This window comes from Musca domestica, unplaced genomic scaffold (genome assembly GCF_030504385.1).
Source record: "Musca domestica strain aabys unplaced genomic scaffold, Musca_domestica.polishedcontigs.V.1.1 1, whole genome shotgun sequence".
NCBI lineage: Eukaryota > Metazoa > Arthropoda > Insecta > Diptera > Muscidae > Musca > Musca domestica.
In genome coordinates, this window is record NW_026712114.1 from 35,351,041 (window position 1) to 35,370,935 (window position 19,895).

The following is a 19,895-nucleotide window of genomic DNA, read 5'->3' on the forward strand; positions in this document are numbered from 1 at the left end:
AAGAGGACTATATAATATATAAGTCTTCCAGCTTCGAAGTGTTCAAACAAGGTCTTCGTATGGAAGCCAGCAGATCTTCGTATAGAACATAATAATTATACCCTACAACACTATGTGTTGGGGGTATTATAAGTTTGATTGGGCCAAAAATTATGTAACACCACGAAATATTAGTTTGCCACATAGGAAAGTATATATGGATCTTCCTATCTCGCCGAGCTGAGTCGATCTAGCTATGTATGTCCGTCCGTCCATCTGTCCGTCTGTCCATGTTAATTTGTAATCACTCTACAGGTCGCAATTATGTCCCGATCTTCACGAAATTTAGAATGGAGGTGGGGCTAGGGTCAGAATTGAACCCTATTTCTTTTGGAGATGGTCGCATAATATTTAGGGGTTGAAATGGACCAAAAACTGAAAAAATTCCTGATTTTGCAGTTGCTCTACAGGTCGCAATTATAGACCAATCAAAGCGGAAGTTAGCATGGGGCTAGAGCTAAGGGCTGGGCAGAAGCCTTCCAATTTTGATGGTCATCGGGTAATATTTAGTTGGTGAAATAGGCTACAACATTTGTGTTAAACAAAAGTCAAATTTGCTATTAAACCGCGAATATTTTTAATCCCGGCGAAATCACAAGTAGACGAACAGGTCAATTCTGACCGTTACGTAGATGCCGGTAGTAAATATATCCGATATATATAGCGAAATATATACAATGTGTATACACAAAGGAAGGGGATATTAGTTAGAATGCTTATATCCCAAGAATGGCTGAACCGATTTTGACAAATTTTGTCAATTCAGAATGCCCTCTTGACATAAAAGTATAAAATCTAAAAAATCGCAGAAAAATACGCCAATAATGATGTTAATATAGATTTTGTAGTATTTTGTGACATTTTTTATTATTTTCATATTTTTTATCGCATGCTATTTTTTCAATTTAACTTATAATATTTTTTAATATTTTTTTACCTTACAACACAGGTTGGATTTATTATATAATGATTGCAAAAATCGTCCGATCCTCCCGAAAATTTTCACAAGGGTAGGGTTGGGCTCAGAAGGGCTAGGCCTATTGTTTTCAAAGATGTCCGCAATAAATTAGGGGTTGAAATGGACCAACAAATAAAAATTTTCCTGATTTTGCAGCCGTTATAAAGGTGACAAATAGAAACCAGAGGACACGAAATCTCGCATAAAGTTAGAGTTTAGGACAGCGGGTACAATGACCGCTAATTTTGTGTGCAAGAATACCAGCATTACTTACAGTCGATATCCGAAATACACAAAATGCGAACTTCTGGCTTTTTTATGCTGATTTCGTTGACGAATACAGCCAAATATCGTAGACAAGCATATCATATAGATGAGTCTAAATATGGAGATACAGAGGGGCTTATTGCTTTTGGAGATGATTGCGAAATATTTATAGGTTCAAATTACCCAAAAACAGAAATGTTTTTCCGATCACACAATTGAAGCCAATCGATACGCTTGTGAAGAGAGTTAAGGACAGTTAAGAATTCTAGCATTTTGGATGACCATTGGATTATTTTTAGCTGTAAAATGGACTACAACAACTAACAGCACGACGGAGTGCATAAATATTGGGCAAATGTCCCTAGTCAAAATCCTAATTTCAAAAGCGAAATATTCCAATATGGTTTTGGACATAAGGGTGCTTCTAACATACTGTAGTGTTGTAGGGTATAACATAGTCGGCCCCGCACGACTATAGCCTTTGCATACTTGTTTTGTCCTATATAATCGAAGGTCTTTTATATGTGTCCAAAAGCTCTCTATATTGAAGACCATTTAGGCTTGTTAAATGAAACCAAAGAGCTTTTTATGAAAGCCTAAGGATTTCGCTTGCTACATTATTCCCATACTTCCATTGTTGATTGCTTCAAATAAATGGCATTGACAATTATCAGCTCTATTGAAAACATTGTTTTCGTAATACCATAAACCAATTCAATACCCCTTGCCTCTGTAGAACACACAATATAATCTACATGAACGGTATTGTATGCAATCAAAAGGTGTAACTAATCCAGATGATGCCTCTAACAACGGAAAACCAAAAGGGAAAAATGTCATTTTGGATTTTTGGCTAGCGCGCTAAGGTATCCCTTGTCACACAAATAGACAACAATAATATAGAGCGTGACGTCAGCCGCCTGAACCGGAAACAAAAGGCGGACATTGCAAACTCATACCCAAGTTATATTTTGGGGGTTGTTTTGCAGCATCATGCAGTTAGCCAGCCAGCACATCAACTGTTCCATGACGAACTTTTGTTTATCTCTATTGGAACACAAAGTTTTACGCAGCACGGAAACCCTTTCGCATAGTCTTGACAATAATGTCCAGGAATTGTTACCTTCCATCGGTGAAATATATTGTACGAAACATTATTGTTTTTCACTCAACCATGATATGGCTGGCCAAACATTTTCACCCACATCTTTTTTCTGTTCTCATAATTGATAATCAAAATTTGTTTAACTTTGCAACCTTGACTTCACTAATATCCGACTGTGAAGCCTCAACCTCGTTTACCCCTTTCTTGGAAAATCAATGTAACAATAGAGGTCATGTTTATACCCTCCACCTTTTAATATACCCTCTTTATATTAAATTTGTCATTCCGTTTGTAACATCCCTAAAAATATTTGTCTTAGAACCCATAACGTACGTATACAGGGTGAGATAAAAAAACTGCAACCAACTTCAGACTAATGCTATTTACAAGCGTACAAAAGCATTTTGGTGAAAATTTTCCAGAAAAAAAGTTATTCGTGATGGAATTCAAGTGTGATAGTGTGATTTCTTTATATTTGGCTGGGAATCCACAAGTGGCTATTGTTAGAGCACTCCAGCATTTAAACGTTAAAAAATCTTTTGTGTATCTTACCATCACTCGTTACCGTGATAGTGGTAGCGTAGCCCGACATCAAGGATGTGGACGGAAGAAACCAGCAACATCAGCAGAAATGGGTCGAAAAGTAAAGAAGCTACTTGACCGACCCACGTCGCATTGGCCGAAAAATTGCTCGTGAGCTGAACATATCGCAACATTCCATTTGGCAAATATTGAAAAATGTACTCGGGGTAAAGACATTGAAATTTCAAAAAGTGCAAGAACTTACACAGCAACAGATGGAAAATAGACTCAAAAGAGCTAAAGAGTTGCATCGCTTGGCCGAGAGTGGTGAACTGCCGAATTTGGTTTTCTCCGAAACAACACGATCGTGTTTACTTGCCAAAGAGGTCAGCTGATAATTTGAACCTTCGGTTGTCCACAAGAACTCAAGCGCCGGCCATGATTGATGGTGTGGGCCGCCATAGCAGCCGATGGTCGTTCTCCGCTCGTATTAATCGACCGTGGAATCAGAATAAATGCCGAATATTATCGCGAAATTATTCTCGAGGGTGTATTAAAGCCTTGGGTATGCAAACCTTTTGGCCGCTGACCTTGGACATTCCAACAGGACTCAGCACCATCGCACTCAACACCTGCCACCCAAGAATGGTTACAAAATGAGATTCCTCGATTCATTTCCAGCGCAAAATGGCCATCAAAATTTTCGGATACCAATCCGTTGGACTCTTGTGTCTGGAATATTTTGGAAAGCAAGGATGGCACAAAAAAATACCAATCACTTCGCCGGGAATGGACCAAAACACCGCAGAGCAATACTCGGGCAGCGTGTGACGGTTTCATTAACCGTTTGAAGGCCATAATTCGTGCCAAAGGTGACCAATTCGAACAAATCTAAACTTATTCTAAAAGTTTATTCTATTTCCAACATTTTTTGCTTTTATTCATAAAAAATTTAAAAAATGTAAAACTGATGGCGTTTTGCTTAGTTGCAGTTTTTAATCTCACCCTGTATATAGGTCCAATTTTTCGTACATCCCCCATATAACGGTACCTCCGAATATTCAGTATTTTGATGATTTTTGCCACATTATTTCACAAATTTGTCTAAAAATTGGTATTAGTAGTTCATAATGGGTTCAAGTTCCGGCGACAGAACATTGAAAATTTAAGCCCACGTTTTCTTATAGCGCACATATAACGTTGGTTGGTTATTTGAAAAGTTTAACAGCTTTATCCAAACGATCTTACGGGTATTTGTAGTTTGAAGTGGAACACGTTTGAATGCAGATACTTACATATAATTAAAATTGGTCTCTTTCTGCGATCATCGCTAGAAAATAGGCTTCTATTCTGATTGTAACTCCACCTTCATGCAAAATTTTGTGAGGATCTATGGGGTTAAGGTCAGAATACATCCCTATTTCTTTTGGAGATGATCGCATAATATTTAGGGGTCGAAATGGACCAAAAACTGAAAAATTTCCTGATTTTGCAGTTGCTCTACAGGTCGCAATTATGGACCAATCGAAGGAGATTAGCATGGGGCTAGAGCTTAAGGCTAGGCAGAAGCCTTCCAATTTTGATGGTCATCGGGTAATATTTAGTGGGTGAAATAGACTACAACATTTGTGTTACATAAAAGTCAAATTTTACATTAAACCGCGAATATTTTTAGTCCCGGTGAAATCACAAATAGACGAACAGGTCAATTCTGACCGTTACGTAGATGCCGATAGTAAGTATATCGGATATATATAGCGAAATATAAAGAATGTATATAAACAAAGGAAGGGGATGTTAGCTAAAATGCTTATATCTCAAGAATGGCTGACAAATTTTGTCAACTTTGAATGCCCTCCTGGCATAAAAGAATAAAATCTAAAAAAAATCGCATAAAAAGATGCCAATTTTAATGTTAATATAGATTTTGTAGTATTTTGTGACATATTTTTATTTTTTTTATATTTTTTATCGCATGCGATTTTTTCAATTTGACTGATAATATTGAGGTGTACATTTTGTAATTTTTTTCACCTTACAACCCAGGTTGGGGCTATTATATACAGATTGCAATTATCGTAGGGTAAGGCTCAGAGCGGCTAGGCCTATTGTTTCCAAAAATGTCCGCAATATATTTAGGGGTTGAAATGGACCACCAACTAAAAATTTTCCTGATTTTGCATCCGCTATAAACGCCACAAATGGAAACCAAAGGATACGAAATCTCGCATGAAGTTAGAGTTTGGCCCTGCACGACTATGGCCTTTGCTTACTTGTTTCAAAAGCGAAATCTTCCAAAATGGATTTGGACATAAGGGGGCTTCTAATATATTGTAGTGTTGTAGGGTATCACATGGTCGGCCCTGCACGACTATAGCCTTTGCTTACTTGTTTCAGATATAACAAATACAAATTTAGGGAATGTCGGTTATGTCATAATCTCAAGCAAAAACTGTAAAAAATGTTAACAATTTCTAAGAAGTTCTTTTTATAGAAGACGTGAAGACCTAAAGGTATTCAGAAGATCTTTTATAGAAAATGTGAAAGTCTTCCCATAGAATAAAAGAAGATACATAGGTTTTCCCACAGATTATGCGAAGTTTATTATGGAAAACCTTCTTCTCTTACAAAATCAAAATTCTCATGTTGCTCATAACTAGCTTGCTTCTAAGAGAAGATCAATGGGATTGTGTATCATAGACAAAGTTATTCAAAGAAAATCTCAGAATACGAATTAAGTATCCATACATAACAGCAGAAGTTCTTGTCATAATAGAGCAGAAAGTCATCCCGATGACGATCAAGAGATTAATGATCATTTTATTAAAGAATATATGATATTTTTATAGAAGAATATTGGGTTTTCAGATAGAATAGGAGAATGTCTTCACATAGAAAAGCTCATCATATAGATGAGCAGTAAGGCTCCTTTCTCCTGAAGAACTGAAAACGATACTCATAATATTCAGATGCAATCTTTTATTTGTACAATTTAAAAATCCACAAATAAATCTGCATGACGATTGGTTTTAGATCGATGCAATGGTTTTGGATCGGGAAATCGATCGAAATTGGAGACATCTTCCATATTGGTCACACGCGGTATAAATGGTGCTGCGAAATCTTGATTTAAAAGTCCATACCAGTCGACGTTCTTGAACCAGGCATGATTTTTTATATCCTTGTTTCCATTGACCAAATTACCGAATCTAAACGAGTGAAGAATTATTATATCACTTCTTTAGATGGTATACATAAAAATGCAACTGCATTACCTTTTCGAGAGGTCAACTTGCAGCAGATTATCAATTAAATCTTTCAGAGGTGCACTGAAAAATGTAGGCATTTTATATTCTCCATCACAGATCTTAGTGTACATCATCATGACATCTTTGTTGTGTGGAGAAAAAGGAGAATTTCCAGCCACCAATTCATAGAGCAGTATGCCATAGGACCACCAGTCGACACTTGTGCCATAGGGTTTAGATTGAATAATTTCAGGAGCTAAATATTCGGGTGTTCCACACAATGTCATTGTACGGGTTTCTACTTTCTAAGGTGGTTAAGGACATTGTGAGGTAGAATAATCAGGATAATAATATTTCGAGATACCTTAGCAAATCCAAAATCTGTAATTTTTATATACCCCTTGGAATCGATGAGAATATTTTCAGGTTTTAGATCTCTATACAACAAACTCATGCCATGTAAATACTCTAGACCCATGTAAACCTGGGATGCATAAAACCGTGCCTGTTTCTCATTAAACTTGCGAACTCTTTAAAGGAATAATGTATAATTTTAAAGTAAAATATTCAAAGGTATCTCATTCTTACTTGCGATGATAGGTAAACAATTCACCACCATTGATGAAGGGCAATCCCAAATACAGATAATCAAAATCTTTGCTAGAAAATTCCAAGTGAATTAAAAATGGAAATCGTATAGATGACAATACTCTCTTCTCAGTGTGGACATGGGTCACTTGTTTCGTCTTCACAATTTGATCCTTAATTAATATTTTCACTGCATAATAGTTACCAGTTTGACGATTTTTAACCAAAATCTGTACAAGAAAAATGTATTTATTTTATTTCATTTATTTATTTATATTTTTGACTTGGAATTTTCCTTACCACACGACCAAATGATCCTGCACCCAATGTGGCCAACTCATCGAACCCCTCAAGACCATTATCGGGCGATGTTTTGGCTGTATCCCAGACTTTGTTGAATTCCTCTTTCAATTTCAGCAATAAATCGTCATATTCAATAGATGGATTGAACAATTTCTCTGCGGTAATATTATGGGAATCTAAACAAAATGTAATCTTAAATATCACAAAATGAATTGTTTTGATACTTGCCTCCCTGCTGACTTTGTCGACCCTTTTCATGAGAAATGCTCATCGATTTTATTCTTTGCAGTTCAATCCTTGTGAAAAAAGATTAAGTTGCAAAGGATCTACAGGTTCAATAAATTGAAACTTACGTTTTCATATTTTAATAAGAATTTTTTTTAAATATTACATTTATTGAAATATAAATGCCAACAATTCTACATATTACGTCAGGTTATTAGGGATGCCGAGTTCGTGATAATAAAAAATTTGAACCGTGAAAATAAAATATGAAGAGGCCAGTAGAATTAATCAACCATCAATAAAAATGATTCAAATTAATTCCTTTTAAAAAGACGTTGATAAGTAAAATAAATTTTCTGAAAATTTATGGCACACTAAATGAAATGAAAACAAGTAAGCAAAGGCTACAGTCGAGCGGGGCCGACCGTTGAATACCCTACAACATTATAATAAACGATACAGTTTATATAGGCGAGATACTCGAAAGAATTCCACAAGATATTGTGACAAATAATAAAAGAAAACCATCAGGTTTCGTTCTCTAATTTTCGAATAATAGCAACTTAAACTAATTTGCTCATTTCCAATTTATTGGTAGATGTTGCACGTAAATGGTCCTCCTAGATCTGGAACCAATATTTCCCAAGGACCTATAATCTCTCAGAAGTGGCAAAATATTAACATTTATTATTGGTTTTTGATTGAAACGCATCTACATGAGATACAGCCATTTGACTATATTCTTCAACGAAATCAGCGTTAACGAAATAGTCAGAAGTGCGTCTTTCCTGTATTTGTGAATTCTCCAAAAAGTCACTGGAATGGACATTTTCGTATTTTGTCTACAAAAGTTGGCAAACTATTTCCCACATTGAATATTTTTGGATGGCCATCCAAAACTGCTTGGCTTTTGCAATGTCCGGTAACCCCCATTCAAATGTGCGTGAGGATCGGTTGATAATTACGACCTGCTGACAATTTTGCAGTTTTTTGGTCCATTTCAACCCCTAAATATATGGCGATCATCTCCAAAAAGAGTAGGCTTCTATTCTGACCCTCATCTTATCCCCATGCAAAATTTCGTAAGGATCGGCCCATAAATGCGATCTGTAAATGATATCCTGATATCCTAACTACTTAGTTTTGTTAGCTGTAGAAATATTACCAAATGTTTAATTCAAAATGAAAATATGCCAAAAATATGACAAAACTGAAAAAATATGAGAAAATTTTACAAAATCAATATTTTCATCATTAGAGAGATATTTTTATGCGGTTTTTTTAGACTTTTTTTTTTCCTGCCAAGAGGCCATTCTGAATTAATGAGAACTGTCGAAATCAGTTCAGCCGTTCTCGACATATAACAGATCTTTCAAGTATATCTTCTTTGATAGACATATATATCGCACACATTTCGCTATATATCCGATTTGTTGGATGTTAATATCAATGTAAAGGTCAGAAGTAACCTTGTCATGGCTTTGTGATTTCGCCGGTATTTAAAATATTCGCGGTTTAATGAAAAATTTTGAATTTTTTCAACACAAAAGATATGGTCTATTTTACCCGCTAAATATTATCCGATGACCACCCAAATTGGTAGGCTTCTTCCCCGCCCTAGACTCTAGCTACATGCGAAATTCCGCTTCGATTGGTGTATAATTGCGACCTGTATAGCTACTGCAAAATCCGACATTTTTTTTAGTATTTGGTCCATATCAACCCCTAAATATTATGCGATCATCTCCAAAAGAAATAGGGTTCTATTCTGACCTAAGCCCCACCTCCATTCTAAATTTCGTGAAGATCGGGCCATAATTGCGACCTGTAGAGTGATTACAAATTAACATGGACAGACGGACAGACGGACAGACGGACGGACGGACATACATAGCTAGATCGACTCAGCTCGGCGAGCTAGGAAGATCCATATATACTTTCCTATATGGGAAACCAATATTTCGAGGTGTTACATAAATTCTGGCCCAATCAAACTTATAATACCCCCAACACATAGTGTTGTAGGGTATAAAAACTGATCGAAACCCTCGTCGCAGTGGCCGAAAAATGGCTCGTGAGCTGATAATATCGCAATATTCAATTCGGCAAATATTGAAAAATGAGCTCTGGATAAATTCATTGAAATTCCAAAAAGTGCAAGAACTTACACCGCAACAGAATGATAATAGACTCAAAAGAGCTAAAGAATTTCTTCGCTTGTCCGGAAGTGGTGAACTGCCCACTTTGGTTTTCTCCGATGAGAAAACATTCGTTGTCCAGCAGTTTGTAAAAAAAAAGATAATGATCGTGTTTACTTGCCAAAGAGGTAAGCTGAAAATGTGCACTTTCGGTTGGCCACCAGAACTCAAGCGCCGGTCATGGTGTGGGCCGCCATAACAGCCGATGGTCGTTCTCCGCTCGTATTAATCGACCGTGGCATCAGAATAAATACCGAATATTATCGCGAAAATATTCTTGGACACTCAAATATTTTGACCACAGACCTTGGACATTGCAAAAGGATTTAGGACCATCGCACTCAGCACGCGCCACCCAAGAGTGGTCAGAAAATGAGGTTCCTCGCTTCATGTCCAGCTCACAATGGCCACCAAAATCTCCGGATACCAATCCGTTGGATTTTTGTGTCTGGAGTATTTTGAAAAGCAAGGTTGGCACTAAAAAGTACCAAAGTGTCGATCACCTCAAGCAAGGGCTTCGACGGGAATGGGCCAAAATACCGCAGAACAACATTCGGGCAGCATGTGACGCTGTCATTGGCCGTTTGAAGGCCATAATTCGTGTCAAAGGTGACAATTTGAATAAATATAAATTTATTCTAAAATTTGATGCTATTCCCGTAATGTTTTTGTTTCATTTAATATAATTAAAAAAATGTAAAAACTATGGCGTTTGACTTTGTTGCAGTTTTTATTTTATCTCACCCTGTATTTCGAACTTTTTTAAAAATCACTTAACCATTTCTCGATCATCCTTCTGAAATTAGTTACTTTATGGTGAATTTCCGTTCGGACGCATGCCTCACAAATTGCATAACAATGGACCAATCAAAAATACACATTCTCCAAATATGCCCTGAGGTAATGTCACCGGATTGGGCGCCACTGACGTTAACGCGCATTGCATGATGCAAATCAAATGCAGGAAATTGCACATTGTGGGTGAGTTGATGGCAATATTGTTGTGCATGTCACGCCAGTGACCCATCAGTGATGAAGAAGCAAACAAATGTGTATCATGTGGTGGATTAAGTGATTTATAATGGCCGCAGTGCAAAATGTATGCCACCTTCCCTCCCCCTCACACAATAAAGAATGTTCTATTCCGCATCCTCTTTGAACGACCGCTGCCGTTTCGATGAACATTTTAGCTAAACCGATTTTTAATGTCTAACATTTGGTCATGTTTGTTTTTATTTTCTGGGAAAATTCGTTTTATATCCCACGATTTTAAAAGAATTGCATTTTCCTCCCAATTGTCCTCAACAAAACAACGAAATTGTTGTTGCAACAAATTATGGACATTTTACAAATAAATTGTATTTTATATTGGCCATATTTTTATGGCTAAACATTTCAACTAGTGCTACTAGCAGCACCATCATCAAAATGCCTGCTAACCCACAGCGTCCTTTTCCCCGGAATAAAGGCTTTTAACCAAATTTCGACTCGGAAAGAGTAGTGCTCCCTCTCTCTCTCTCATGGTAGTGTCCAAAAATAATTTTGTTTTTTTATTCGATTTTTATTAGTTTAGCACAGAACAACCATCATTTTGGCATAAGCCAAAAATATTTTTCGTTTTGTCACAAAAATGTAACGAAATTATTCATTAAATTGTTGTTGTTGCTGCTGTTCTGCTGTGTCGTTTTTTATGGAAGCCATTGTGGGCTTTTAGCAAAACGTTCATATTCCTCCTGCTGTAAATATGGCCAAAGGAAGAGGTAATAAAATTTGCTGCCATTCACTGGCTGTATAAATATAGCAATGGTTTTGATGCAATTGTTGCAACATTTTATCGATAATCCGCTCATAAAAAAAGCCGTCAAAAGAAGAGTGAATGAATGCTATTCAAACATTTTCTAATGTATCGCAATTTTCATGCTCACACTGAAGAAATGCATTTATATACATATGAAGTTCGGAATATTATTTCGCGTTAATTGTCCACCAAATGGCTAATATAAGTCCAAATTACTTGTATTTTTGTACACCCCACCGAATTCTGTTTAGAAGCAAGTACTTCACATTTGGAGAAAATCGGTTCAGTTATAGCTATAGCTCCCATATATATGTTTTACCCGATTTGGGGTTAAAAGTCCTCACAAGCGTAATATGCATTCCACAACAATAATCTTTGGTACCAGATACAGTTCTGAAATAAGTGCATCAAATTTTGTCAAGATCGGTTCAGATTTGGATATAGCTCCCATATATATCCTCAACCGAATTCAGGCTAATTGTGCACCAAATCGCCAATATCTGGTACATCCAACCGAATTCAATCTAGAAGCAATTTCAGATATAGCTATAGCTCCCATATATATGTTTCATCTAATTTGGTGTTTAAGTCCCTCACATTCGTAATATGCATTCGACAACAATGATATTTGGTACTAGATATCTTCTAAAGTTCGGAAATACCTTTGCCAAATTTTATCGAGAACGGCTAAGATGTAGCTCCCACATATATTCTTAATCCGATTTCAGGCAAATAATGGCTAATATCAGCCCAGATGGAGTGAATTTCGGGTCGTACGTTTCCATTTTGTGCAACTCGGCCATATATTTTTATACCCTACACCACAAGGTGGTCAGGGTATTATGTCTTTGTGCATTTGTTTGTAACAGGCAAAAGGAAACAAGATAGAACCATAGTTCCTTTTGATGATCTACATAGAATCACATTCTGAGTGGATTTATGCATGTCCGTTTGTAAACAAAGTACAGTTCGCATTTATTGCCCTATTCAGATAAAATGCACAAATCATTTGTTTGGCCCAAGGACGAACCCTATTGAAATTGGAGATAATCGGTCAAAATTTAGATATAGCTCCCATATATATATTCGTCCGATTTGCTTTTTATTGTGCACCAAACGTGTAATATCAGCCCGAAAAGTATGAAATACATACATACATACAACCAAATTAGGCCTGAAAATAAGTATGCCAAATTTTATCGAGATCGGTTCAGATTAGGATATAGCTCCCATATAAAACTTCGACCGATTTACGTTTTATCGTGCACCAAACGTCTAATATTTTTCCAAATGGGATGAAATTCGGCACTTACGACCGAATTGAGTCTCGAAGCTAGTATGTCAAATTGAAGATCGGTTCAGATATAGCTATAGCTCCCATATATACTGTTCATCCGATTTGTTATATTTGTTACCCACAGCCGTAATATGCACCCCGTATATAGATATACTATAATTTTGTTTTTTTCATATTTGCAGGTCAATTTAAAATATGACTATAACCACATAGTCCTCACAGACTAATGGACAACATAAGGTAATTATTTTATTTTGGATTTGAACCCTGTTATGTTTTTAAATAAATATTGTGAATACTACGCTGTTAAATGGGCGATTTTAAAGCCCCTTAAATCATACGACCCAATGTGATTTTACGATTTGACGTAAAATACTCCAAGTATCTGCAGACGAAAGATATTTGTAAAGATTTCCCCACTTTTAGAAACTGATGGAGAATCTTTAGATTCCGAGCATAGACAGATAAACTTTCTAAGTTTTGAAGGAACTTTTGAAATAAATTTAAACAGTTTTTTTGAAAAAAAAATCCGAATATAACTGGGGATTACTCTTTGGCTTTTACAGTTTTACATGGCAAATATTGAACAAATTTTTAGTATACCTTAACAACAGTAAAAGTAGAAACTAACTTGAGCTTTGAATAATACTTTGTATATTTTGTTCTATAGATTTCCTAAAATTAAATTACTTCAACTATTTTAAACTAATTAAATTTTACCAAAATTGACAATGACTTCCTCTAAATGTGTAAAAAATGTACTAATTGTAAAGTAATTAGAGACTACGGATCGTTTTAGTCTACTACCAAGTAGTGCTGTGCATGTAGGATTATTCCTCCATGACCTTTTTAAATACACTGTGTTGTACACAAATCTTAAATTTCTTACTAAAGATAGCATTTTTCAGCCACATTTTTCAGAGGAATTGTTTAAACTTCGGTATGTAAAGTTTATAATTTGTTCTACCTTCTGTGGCACAAGACTGCTGGAATAAGCTCAAAAAAGTTGAATTCTGTATCACTGTACATCCGGAGGTAAAAATGTAGAACAACAAGCGAGCATGTTGAAAGTTTTTGGTAAAATTTTAAAAATACCGAATATTGCCGTTATATTGGTACCTATACGACGTGGACCCACACAGGCATTATTTGTCATGAGTCATTACCAAATTTAAATTCGGAACTTGAAATAAACGCGAATAATGTAGCTAAAATCATCAAAGTATAGAATATAGGGAGGTACCGTTATATCGGAGCTGTGCGAAGACCTGAACCTGCGTAGAAAAATTTTGTCATGTTCTGTAGCATCCATTACGAACTTCAAATACGACATTTCAAACAACTTCGGTGAGTATTGTACCTAAACTCGTCAAAATACCGAATATAGGGAGGTACTGATACATGGAGCCTATACGAAGACCTGGACCTGCATAGACAATTTTCTGTCACAGACTGGAGTTTTCATTACGAACTCTAAATGCGTAATTTGAAAAAATGTCGGTGATATACGAAGGGACTATACGAAGACGTGGACCTGAACAGACAATTTTCTGTCTTAGGCTGTAGTATCCATTGGGAACTTCAAATACCAAATTTTGAACAATTCCTATTAATAATGCCGCTAAAATTATCGAAATACCGAATATCGGGAGGTACCTTTATATGGGTGCTATACGAAGACGTGGACCTGCACAGACAATTTTCTGTCTTAGGCTGTAGAATCCATTTCGAACTTCAAATACCAAATTTGAAACAATTCCGGTGAATAATGTCGCTAAAATCATCAAAATACCGAATATCGGGAGGTACCGTTATGTGGGGGCTATATGAAAACGTGGACCTACATGGCCCATTTACGAACTTAACCTGCCTACTGTAAAAATAAACCTGTGTGCAAAATTTTAGCCTTGTATCTCAATTCGTACGAAAGATAGCGTGAATACAACAGACAGACGGACAGACAGAGAGACGGACATCGCTAAATCGTCTTAGAATTTTACGCTGATCAAAAATATATATACTTTGTTGTGTCTGACATGAGTATTTCGAGGAGTTACAAACGGAATGACAAAGTTAATATACCCTCCATAGTATGGTGGAGGGTATAAAAAGAATTACTTGATCTATTATAATAGAGTACTTAATAGGTCTGAGTCAAATACCAACATCTGTTAATATCCATTCCAGAGAGGAGTATATTCAAATAACATGCAATTATGACAAGTTACAAAATAAAGATAAACATCTCTGTTAATCAGGAAACATTACCACTACCGTATGAAACAATTATGAGCTACAATATAACAATTTGCCTGATGTTGTGATATACCTTTAATTAAATAGGAATACAGCGCTTTTGAACACAAAAGATACTTGATTTAATTGTGGCACTTGTTACAAGTGATTATTTTCGGGAAACCTCCCCAAACGGTGTTCACAGCAAATGATAGGATAGGTAATCAAATATTAAAAAGGAAAACATAACCCACAGAGAAACAATTCCCTTAAGGGCGATAAGGTGGGACAGGCAGTACTTTTTAACATACAATAGATAAAAACAAATATGTATGTTTGTATTGTGGCTTTGTTTTCTCTCAAAAAGCGTAACAATTTCGCTGAACCATATTCAAAACTCCAATATTAAAGGAAGTTGTTGTTGCGTATGGGTGTTTTGATTTTGCACACAAATAAAAAAACGAGTAGGAAAAAAAACTAATAAATCTTTTATACCTTTTCATATCACTGCATGATTTATGCGCATCTTTATCAGAAAAGAAAAAATGTGAATAAAACTCTGAATTTCATATTCCATAGAATTGTAGAAAAAAAATTGTTGACGTCCGATGAATAGAAATTGTTTACTCGATATACCTTTTATGGACGTTTAACTTTTTATGTTAGTTTTCATATATGCAGCGTTTGTTTTGACCATTCACCATCACCCTGTGCTGGGTTATCTATTCAAAAATATGGCACAGGTTTTATGTTTGTGCGTCGGACTTTTAAGACTGCAAAAAAATAAAAGTGATAGCGCTAGTGGTGGAACTCTTTGTCCTGCCACAGAATGAGAAATTTATATATGGAACCCCTTATGTTGGTGTGAGTTTTTATTCGAAAGGATATACCTTTAGTCCAACGTCTAGGCGTCATTATGTATGCTTGTTTTATTTTACTTTCCTGATGAGCATTTCGTAAACGGAACTTGTCTGGACATATTAACCCATTGTGGTTTATGCAAACATCTCAGCATACTTTATTATTCTACTTCTTCAAAATAATGGCAGTTTTCGGGAAAAGTAGCAGAATTAGTCGACTGTTATAGTCCACATTCACTCTAGATGTGTTTGTTAGTTAGTTCGGATTTTATAAGGGTATGATTATATAAAATGTTGACCAGTTGTGGAAGGGGAACCGAAGGATCGAAGGATTGAACTTTCGCATCTGAAAAATGTTTTATATAAATATTACTATATACGAAGATTAAAGAAATTCGGATACTTCCTGACATGCATGTGAGATGTATATTTTCAGATTTTTTTAGCTTTTGTAGGGACTACATCTAAAGTAGAAAAAAATATTACCATAACCGACGTTTAAGCTAAGTCCGATTCTGCCTTGGAGAGTTATTGTGTCCTGAATCGTATTTCTTATAAGTCTGTGTTTTCGAAAAGGCGCATTTTTGCCGCATCAAATTTTTGTGCATAAATTCCTGTTGCCTTCAACTTTTTATACATATTTTCTTAACATTTCTTTTCAAATTTGAAATATCTGCAGTTGTTCTGGTACAAAGAGTTACAATTTGAATATGAATATCTTAGAATATCTTCGCAATTCCCACAATGGGTTAATGATTTTTAAATAGAAACAAAAAAACCAACAACAAAAACTTATGATTATCATAATTTTGCGTTACGGGAGTTTTCATGTGGAAAAGATGAAATATCATCCGTAGCGTTGTAGTGTCCTGTGCTCTGTCATTTTTTTGAGGTTACCTTAGAAAGTGTTGTCGCAGTGGCAGACCATACCAGGAGAAATAGTACTCTGAAACAACTGTGATGTATGGATATACCACTAGTGAGTGGTATGAAGTTTTTTTTTGTGTGTCTTTTCAACGTCTTCTCATCATCAGCATGGTCGGTGATGCTGCTTCAGTGTAAAAGGACGGTAGACTGGCACATCAACAACTCGGATGTCCTTTTTGTTGTAAGAAGTGAAATTGGTGCGATATATATGTTTGTGTGTGTATTTCTGTGCTTGTTCACACAGCATGGTTTGTATTTATTATGTTGTTGTTTTCCCTTTTTTGTTGTTGCTGCTGTTGTTTCTCCTGCGGTAATCGTCATCACCATAATCATAGTTTTGCAGTCACTCCTGATTTTACCTCTGTTTTGTGGCGCCCGTCTGCTTGGCGCCAATTTTTCCTCCCCCCCCCCCCAATATTTTTTAATACAAAAAGGAATTTCATTTTCATCTTTGATATTGCTCCATCAGGGAATAACTTGAAGTGAACGAGGAAATTGGGATGGATAGGGTTTGGGGTAAGGAAACGTGTTTACTGGGAGAACAAAAAGAAACATTCCTGTATGAACTTGTAGTATTTAATATGCCATACTTAAAGGTTTGTTTATCTTTCATGATTCCTTGACAGTGCTACGATTATGAAGTCGTGTGTGTGTGTGATAATTATGTGACATACAAATATACTTAAGCTTTAAAAATATTATAGAGATTTTGTAGGGAAAATGATTAGTTGTTTTTTTAATTTTTTTATAAATACCAGACAGATTACTGTCCCCAGAGACGATTTAGTGTGTGTGTATATATGTATTTAGCTCTTAAATATTAATGGTGAAAAGTATGACTTCACAATTTTACAGAATTAATCATTCGTATGAAAGTCAAAAAATCAATCCACTACGTCGTCTAAATTTCTCCCAGAACAAGCTTTACACACACCAACATATTAACATTCTCATGTAAAAATAGTTGACAATTTAATGCGTTCATTGAAGAGCGAGCATGAGACACGTGTCCACTTGATGGCACTACTCTGTTCGCCCATAGGCTTTCCCATGATGACGCTGCAATTTTCAAAGTTTTTGCCTAAACTAAATAATATTTTATGGAAAACTTAGACATAGAAGTTCAATCATTGTTCATAGATGAAAAGGTTTCACTACGTCATAATCAAGTACTGGAATCTACGTCGATACAAGTACTCAAAAATAGATATGATAATGATGATACTTTCTCAGTTACAAATTAGTTTGTTTTACTTTCGAAATTTATGCGTGTGTGTCGTCGGTGCGGAAGTATGATAATGTGTTTTAGAAATTGAAAATGTTAACTATATATAACGAGCCACCCCTTGTCACAAGAAAGCAACAATTATTCATGGCATGCACAGTGGGGCAATTATGATTTCTACAACACCTATTTAGAAAGTATCAGTCGGTTTGCCGACATACAGGGTGAGATAAAAAAAAAACTACAACAAAGTCAAACGCCATAATTTTACATATTTTTATAAATGTTATTGAATGCATCAACTTTATTGAATGCATGAATAGCATCAAATATATGAATAAGTTTAGATTTTTTTCGAATTGGTCACCTTGGGCCTTCAAACGGCCAATGAAACCGCCACACGCAGCCCGAATGTTGCCCCGAGCGCATTTTTCAATAATTGCGAATGGAATATTGCGATATGGTCAGCTCACGAGCCATTTTTCGGCCACTGCGATCGATCAAGTCGCTTCTTTACTTTTCGAACCATTTCTGCTGATGTTGCCGTTTTCTTTCGTACAATTCCTTGACGTCGGGCTACGCTACCACTATCACGGTAACGAGCGGTGGTACGAGATACAAAAGATTCATTCACATTAAATGCTGGAGTGCTATAACGATAGCCACTTGTGGTTTTCCAACCAAATATAAAGAAATCACACTATCACGCTTGAATTGCATAACGAATAACTTTTTTTCTCGAAAAGTCTCACCAAAATTCTTTTGTACGCTTGTAAACAATAGAATAAGCTGTCACTGGAATAGTTTTAACAGCTATTGGACGAGTGGCTTAGAAATGACAGCAGTCTGAAGTTGTTGCAGTTTTTTCATCTCACACTATATATATTTCAAACTATAGAGGACCCCTTGTAATTGGCCTACTAAACTGAAACTCCAACGAGTTTTATCAACTGTGCATTTTCCACAACCTAGACTGGACATTTTCAGCGAATTGGGAAAAAGTCCTAAATTTAAAAATTCTAATACACAATGGTATATCATTTGTTCCCCTTATAATTAAGGGTATAAAGATTTTGGTCAGGCAAAGGTTAACGCTCTCTTACTCTTTACACGATGGTTGTCTATTAATTTTGCTATTCAGTGTGTAAAATTCTTATCAGAGTAAAATTCTATATCGATTTAGCTTTTTTATTCTCCCCAAGATTTTTATACCCTACAACACTTTGTGTTGGGGGTATTATAAGTTTGATTGGGCCAAAAATTATGTAACACCACGAAATATTGGTTTCCCACATAGGAAAGTATATATGGATCTTCTTATCTCGCCGAGCTGAGTTGATCTAGCTATGTATGTCCGTCCATTCGTCTGTCCATGTTAATTTGTAATCACTCTACAGGTCGCAAATATGGCCCGATCTTCACGAAATTTAGAATGGAGGTGGGGCTAGGGTCAGAATAGAACCCTATTTCATTTGGAGATGATCGGATAATATTTAGGGGTTGAAATGGACCAAAAACTGAAAAAAATCCTGATTTTGCAGTTGCTCTACAGGTCGCAATTATAGACCAATCGACGCGGAAGTTAGTATAGGGCTAGAGCTTAGGGCTGGGAAGAAGCCTTCCAATTTTGATGGTCATTAATATTTAGTAATATTTAGTTGGTGAAACAGACCATAACATTTGTGTTAAATAAAAGTCAAATTTTTCATTAAACCGCGAATATTTTTAATCCCTGCGAAATCACAAATAGACGAACAGGTCAATTCTTACCATTACGTAGTTGCCGATAGCAAATATATCGGATGTATATAGCGAAATATATACAATATATATATACAAAGGAAGGGGATGTTAGCTAGAATTTTTATAACTCAAGAATGGCTGGACCGATTTTGACAAATTTTGTCAATTTATAATGTCCTCTTGTCTTAAAAGTATAACATCTAAAAATATCGCATAAAAAGATGCCATTAATGATGTTATTATAGATTTTGTAGTATTTTGTGAATTTTTTTTTTATTTTTTCAAATTTTTTATCGCTTGCAATTTTTTCATTTTGACTCATAATATTGAAGTGTATATTTTGTAATTTTTTCACCT

General features: G+C 35.7%; 1 protein-coding gene across 3 annotated transcripts; it reads right to left on the reverse strand.

Annotated features, from left to right (window-relative positions):
* Nucleotides 1-5,850: 5,850 nt before the first annotated feature.
* Nucleotides 5,851-7,503, reverse strand: LOC101899324 (cAMP-dependent protein kinase catalytic subunit 2-like). 3 transcript variants are annotated; one of them, XM_059127910.1, is made up of 7 exons: nt 7,384-7,503; nt 7,259-7,326; nt 7,028-7,185; nt 6,728-6,957; nt 6,504-6,669; nt 6,167-6,444; nt 5,851-6,100 (listed from the first exon to the last, which is right to left on the reverse strand). In XM_059127910.1, the coding sequence occupies exons 1-7, from the start codon at nt 7,389-7,391 to the stop codon at nt 5,884-5,886; spliced, it is 1,125 nt and encodes a 374-aa protein (XP_058983893.1). In that variant the 5' UTR covers nt 7,392-7,503; the 3' UTR covers nt 5,851-5,883. The 3 variants fall into 3 exon arrangements, with proteins under 3 accessions (XP_058983893.1, XP_058983853.1, XP_019894893.1); XM_059127870.1 differs by having other exon boundaries at nt 7,028-7,206; nt 7,384-7,502; XM_020039334.2 differs by lacking the exon at nt 7,384-7,503 and having other exon boundaries at nt 7,259-7,377.
* Between the last annotated feature and the right edge of the window lie 12,392 nt (nt 7,504-19,895).

Bases quoted from the DNA above. Each gene is read 5' to 3' on its own strand.
- LOC101899324 (XM_059127870.1), bottom strand. The intron at 6,958-7,027 runs GTAAGGAAAATT...TTTCTTGTACAG, and splicing joins CAGGATCATTTGGTCGTGTG to ATTTTGGTTAAAAATCGTCA. The intron at 6,670-6,727 runs GTAAGAATGAGA...ATTCCTTTAAAG, and splicing joins TTGTTTACCTATCATCGCAA to AGTTCGCAAGTTTAATGAGA.